General features: G+C 66.6%; 3 protein-coding genes across 3 annotated transcripts in view; 1 reads left to right on the top strand and 2 right to left on the bottom strand.

Annotated features, from left to right (window-relative positions):
• The window catches only part of EMIHUDRAFT_244334 (hypothetical protein), a gene marked incomplete at both ends in the record, with an annotated part of 1,646 nt that extends 1,566 nt beyond the window's left edge, over nt 1-80 (bottom strand). Inside the window, one exon of the mRNA XM_005769555.1 lies at nt 69-80. Within this exon, the coding sequence (XP_005769612.1) occupies nt 69-80 (12 nt within the window). The remainder of the gene's footprint in view (nt 1-68) is intronic.
• Nucleotides 81-262: 182 nt separating this feature from the next.
• Nucleotides 263-1,420, top strand: EMIHUDRAFT_244333 (hypothetical protein; the record flags this gene model as incomplete). The annotated part of the gene is made up of 2 exons (XM_005769554.1): nt 263-925; nt 1,406-1,420. 2 exons carry the CDS (start codon nt 263-265, stop codon nt 1,418-1,420), a joined length of 678 nt encoding a protein of 225 aa, XP_005769611.1.
• Nucleotides 1,421-3,371: 1,951 nt separating this feature from the next.
• On the bottom strand, nt 3,372-4,694 carry EMIHUDRAFT_118678 (hypothetical protein; the record flags this gene model as incomplete). The annotated part of the gene is made up of 1 exon (XM_005769553.1): nt 3,372-4,694. The coding sequence occupies one exon, from the start codon at nt 4,692-4,694 to the stop codon at nt 3,372-3,374; it is 1,323 nt and encodes a 440-aa protein (XP_005769610.1).
• Nucleotides 4,695-5,705: the final 1,011 nt, after the last annotated feature.

Genomic DNA, 5,705 nt, shown 5'->3' with positions numbered 1-5,705 from the left:
GGATTGGGTAGCCTGGCACAGTATGACACGTGAAACTACTCAGGGATAACCAAACTTCCAGCCCGAACCGGCGCTCCCATGGGCCGGTTCGATGTTCTGAGCATGCCGTGTGATTTTGGTACGATGTCTGGACTAAATTCTTTTCTCACGAAACTTCAAACGTGCGTCCGCGGCTGCCTGAAGCCGCTCTCTGCCCTCTCGACAGCCACCAGCGAGCACCGATCCGCAGCCCGGGGCCACGCGGCCGGGCACCAAGCCTTCGATGGCGGCTCCGCCCGCCATCGACCCGAGAGAGGGGCTCAGGCCTCTCTTGGAGCGTGCGGGCATTGACGACAACTTTTACCACAGATACAAGGAAAGGCTGCTGGACAAGGGCGTGGGCAATGCTGGCGACCTCCTCGAGGAGGTCGCTTTGAAGGGCATTGCCTCGCTCGGAATCCACGAGCGCCAGGCGGAGAAGCTCCGCCGAGCTCTTCTCGGCCGACGGGGCTGGGAGGACGCAGCTGCTGTTCTTGCGGCATCCTTTGGCGGCCTGTCGCTGGACGACACCCCTGCTGGGGTGGCGGCTGGCGACCAGGCGGCTGGTGGCGCGGCTAGCGCGCCCGCTCTCGACGGCATGGCCGTCGATGGCGGCTACGCGAGCGCCGACGAGGATGCCGGGCCTGCCGCAGGTTGGCCCGCAGCAGCTTCAGGCTCCAAAATGGAGCCGGGCTGCTCTCACAGCGGTGCTGGTACGAGCGCTGCTGCTGAGGGCGGCGAGGGGGCGGTGACTGGCGGCGAGGGCTGCAGTGGCACGCGCACCCCAGAGGCGGAGAGCGGCGCCCGCGAGGCGCGGGCCGCAGTTGTTCCTGGCGGAGGTGGACCCGCTGTGTCAATTGACACATCGGATTCCACGCCGCCGGCGGAGGAGGGACTTAGGCGCACGGTGCTGTCGGCTGGCAGTTCTGGCCCGCCTTCTGGTCTTGGAGATGTCCACGTTCACGCGACTGTCGGAGGTAAATCGCCCGAGCTCGTCTCGGGCGTGGCCGGCACTCCGTTCTTTTATTCCCAGGTGAGTACAATCCAGGATCAGGTGGCGGGCGGGGCGGCTGTCAGGACGCCAGCGGAGGCGGCGGTCGAGCGGGCGGGCGTGAGGACCGGGCGAGGCGGCGGGCGGCGGGCGAGGCGCCAGGCGGGACGGCTGCTGGCGCAAGTGCGCATGGGGGAGACGGCGGCGCGGGTGGCGAGCGCACGCGCAGATGGGGGAATCGGGAGGGGGGCGGAGTCGATTGCGGCTTTGGGGAGGGTCCGGCGGGGAGGGCGGGGTGGGTCGGGACGGGGTGGGGCTTTGGGGAGGGGTCCGGGGTGGGGTGGGGTGGGGCGGGTGTCGGAGGAGGGGATTTCGGACGCCGGCTCTTGTGGCGAGGACGATGGCTTCTAAGGAAGCCGTCGTCTGCGCCTTGTCTGTCGTGTGAATCGTGCGTGTGCGAGAGCCTTTTGTTGTGAAATTCTGGACTAAATCGTTCATAATTATCGAAATACGTACGTCCCGGAGCTAGCTTCAGCGCCACACCACTACGTTGCGGCCACGGGTCGCTACCACCGCCGAGCTGGCGCCTCCCGATGGCCGCCGAGTGTCGTGCGCCATCCGCATGTGTCCTCGTCACGCCTGAGCGCCGCGTGCAAAGGGCGGCGGCCTCGAGCGAGCAGCACTCGGTCGTCGCACCACAACACACCAGAAGAGCCGGCGGACCGCAACACACCAGAAGAGTGGGGAGGCTCGTCCGCCATGCCGATTGTCCATCAACCACCTATGAGAGCAGAGCAGAGCTTGCGACACGGTCTACAGCCTGACATATTAGTTCCGCCCATGGCGTGTCTGACTCCGAGGCGGTGCGATGCGCCATCCATTGCCTCGCCCTCTGATGCCGCCGATGCCTCGCCATCGCGTAGCGGACAGCTCGTGCACTGCCTTCGTAGGCGACAGCCGGCAGCGATTGCGTACGCCGAGTGAAGCCACGGTACATCAACCGGCGCTGTGTGGCCACAAGTTCGGCCACTGTGGTGTGCGCTGCTGTGGTGGCTCTCCGGCCTCTCGGGGCTGCGGGGCGAGACACACGCAACACCCGCTATCAGCCCCTCCCTCTAATCCTTCATTCGCAGCAGCTGCAAAATGTGCATGGCAACACTCTCTCTCTCGAGGTTCTCGAGGTGGATATCCTTTGGCCGCGTTGGGTAGCGAGGATTGGTGTAACCCGAGCCACGGAGGCGTGTTTTCTGGCGGCCGACCGTCAGTGCACGGAGTTGCCCCTTCTCCGACTGCCCCGGCTAGTTCCCGAGGTCGTCGGGTGTGACCCCTTCGTCCCCCAAGACCTAGCGCGGGTGGGCTGGAGGGGCCTCGGAAAGGCGCGCAAGCACGCCCTACGTCTTCCCCTCCTCCCCATCGGGCCGCGTGAGCGGCCACGCCTCGCAGATTCGTTTTCGCGCCTGGGTCAGGCGCGCGGGGCATCCCCCGGGTCGCTCGACCAGCGATCCGAAGAGTGGCCGCTATGCGAGGGACAGAGCGGGGCCCTCGACGCCTCAGTCCGGCCCTCCGAGGGGGGAAGGGAATTGCGGGGTCCCCTCGGGCGCCTCAGTTCGGCCCTCCCGAGGGGGGGAGGGGAGCAAGGGGGTGGGGGGATCGGGGCGGTGGGGAGGGGTCTCATGGCAACACGTACTTACAACTGCAGGTGCCAATTACTCTCTTCTACTGCACCCCTCCCCCGCGGCGGCTGCGGCGCGGCTGAGGGCTCGGGGGCTCCTCGCCAGCCTGCCGCCCCCGCTTGCCTCGACCGCCCCGCCGACTCTTCTTCTTTTGAGGCTTCGCGGCAGCGGCGCCGGCGCCGAATCGCTCCTGTCTCTCGCGCTTCTCCTGGCGCTGTTTCTCCTTGTCGCTGCGGGCCGCATCTGTCGAGGAACCGGAGGCTCCAGAGCCAGCGCCGTTTGAGCCGCGCGCGCGGGCTTGCGAGTTGCATCGCGCCTGCCGCCGCGCGGCGCCGTACGGCGAGGCGGCGTGATGCGGCGGGCTCCAAGGCGCAGGGCGTTTGCTTTTGCGGCGCGAGGTCGGCGACACGGAGTGCAGAGGGGAAGGAGCGGGAGGGGGCGCCTGTGACTCCGCCTCTGACTCCTCTGCGTCCCGCGCGCGAGCCAGGCGACCCCGCTGGCGGAATGGCTTCGGCGGGTTTGATTTGCGTGACGAGGATCGCCCGCGCCTCGTCGCCCCTCGCCCGTCCTCACGCGGCGCTGAACGCCCATCTGCGCCGTTCCCATCGCAGTTGCACTCACGCCGGCAGGGTTGACACTCGCGCAGATGTTGTGGCGCCTCCCGCTGGTGCCAGTCATCCCAGCAAAACTTACACAGGCGCACTTTGCAAATGCGACACATCAGGGGCGTCCACGCGATCGGGGTCCACATCTTTGACTTTGATACCAGCCTCCCTCGCCGCACGAGTGGCGCGCAACTCGCAAAGATGGCAACGCCCTTTCCCCTTGAACCAGCGATTCGGGACTGACTTCTTGCCCTTCACCTCGTTTTTGCCCGGCACCGGAAGGGATTTGCGATTCTTTTCTACATTCACTGGCTTCCCATGGGTAATGCCATGGTCTGGTGGCGGCGGCAGCAGCAGCGGGCGTTCCCAGTGGAGCCGACGCGTCATCGGCATGAAGTGCGGCTCATCGCCCCCCTCCTCGATGGACGCCTCAGTTGTCCCCCGTCGGATGAGCAGCTTTCCGAGTGTCCGCTGGAACCAACGGTTGAAATCTTTGAAGCCGTGACCGTTCGTGATGCTCGCAAGAGCCGCACCACCAAATTTGGTCTTGACCAGCTCACAAAATGCGGTCCGGACGTTGACCACACCGACGGCCGGCAAGAGCCACCCGAGAAAGAGGGCGCGGTGGAAGCGCTGTTTGCAGCGACCCATGCCCATGCGGGTTGCTGCAAGCATTTTGGTGAACTGATCGACTGCGCCCATGTATTTATTGTACCGCTGCAGCGCCTCGCTGCACTTGAACTCCCGCCGCTCACCGTGCTCCTTGACCCAGCGGCGCACGGTCGTTTCCTCTTCCGACATGTACGCCGTGCCGAGCAGAGTCACCCACCGCGCGTCGCGCCACAGCTCGGTCATGAGCCAGTCAATATCGCCTGCCTTGAGCTTCGTGTAGGCTCGACGTGCATACCCACGCTCCCACTCCTCGAGCTCCTTTTTGCTGTATCCCCGGAAGGGCCAGTAGTTTGCTGCACCGTCCGCGTCGACCTCGCCCAGCGGCATGGAAGTGGGCTTCGGACGGCCACTCGTGCGCAGCATGCCGAGCAGGTAGGTTTTGCGAGCGGCGAGCATCTTTGCGAGTTTGAAGGACGTGAAGGCCTTGTCCGAGTACAGACATGCAAAGGTACCATCGAATTTTGAGTTGCACGAGCAGCCAGAGGTGCCGCCGCTGCAAGTGTGCCCCATGAGCCGGTTCACCAGCCCCAGCAGGTACGCAAGCTCCGCCGGTGTCTCACCCTCCGCGTTGCCCTCCTCTAGGTCACCAACATCGGTTGGCTGTCCCCGACCGTGCTCGTCTGGTTTGCCAGCAAACCATTCAAAGCTGTAGAGGTAGTTGCTGCCGCAGAAGCACAGACAGTAGATAGTCAGGCCTGTCCCGGAAAGTGAGAGACGCCGGGCAGCGTGGCGCATTACTGAACCCTCCCATACGTGCTCGTACTCCTCCTTTGCTGTCCCATCTCCTCATCTCTTTCCCGCCTGGGCGGGGCGGTGGGCGGGCGCGCGGTGCGGCATGGCGTGTGCGTGTGCGTGACTGCAACGAAGGACCGCTCGCAGAGGACCATTGGGTTTGTACTATTAACAACGAAGGCGCTCTCTCAAAAAAAAAAGAACAAAGAATTCGTGTGATCCTTCACCCTAGGGACGACGGCAAGAAACCCGAGGCTGAAGTGTGATCCAGGCGGAAGGCATACTATGTGGGGCGGCGGCTACCCGCCCCCTCACGGGTACCCTTACCCTCCGCACGGCTACGGCGCCCCTCCGTGGTACGGCCAGCCCGCGCCGTGGCCGCCGGGTGGCGTGATGCCGCCGCCCGGGCCTCCGGTGCCGCCGCCCGGGCCTCCGCCGGCGCCGCAGCCTCCCGCTGGCCCGCCTCCCGCGCCGCCGCCAGGTCCGGCGGGCGCCACGGCTGCGGCGGGTGCACCGCCGCCGCCGCCGCCGCCGCCGGTGGCGGCGGCAGCTGCGGGCGTTGCCGCAAAGTTCGGATCGCACTTTTGCTCGGGCGGGACGCAGGCGGGCACCATCGACGCGGCGGCGGCGGCGGCACAAGCGGCGGCGCCGCCCGCGCCGCCGCCCGCGACCGCGCCCGCGCCGCAGGACCATTACGGCACGAATGTCTTCCAAGCGCCGGCTGCGGCGGCCGCTCCCGCCGACTCCGGCGAGATCACGGTGATCAGCGGTGTCGGGTATGCTCCCGGCATCCGCCGGTTTGGGGACCCAGCCCCCGCAGCCCCCGCCGCGCTGCCGCAGCCCTCTGCGCTGGGCGCCACTTCCCTTTCGGCGATGATTGAGGGCGACATTGCAGGTGGTCTCTCTCTCTCCCTGCCCCCCCCCCTTCTCCCTGCTTCCGGGAAGCTTCCGGGAAGCGTCCCTTCGCGCACACGGCCGCGCCGCGCCCACCCCACCCGTTCCCACACCCACACC

The sequence above is a fragment of the Emiliania huxleyi genome (genome assembly GCF_000372725.1).
Source record: "Emiliania huxleyi CCMP1516 unplaced genomic scaffold EMIHUscaffold_417, whole genome shotgun sequence".
Lineage (NCBI taxonomy): Eukaryota > Haptophyta > Isochrysidales > Noelaerhabdaceae > Emiliania > Emiliania huxleyi.
This window is presented reverse-complemented; position numbering and strand designations above follow the sequence as displayed.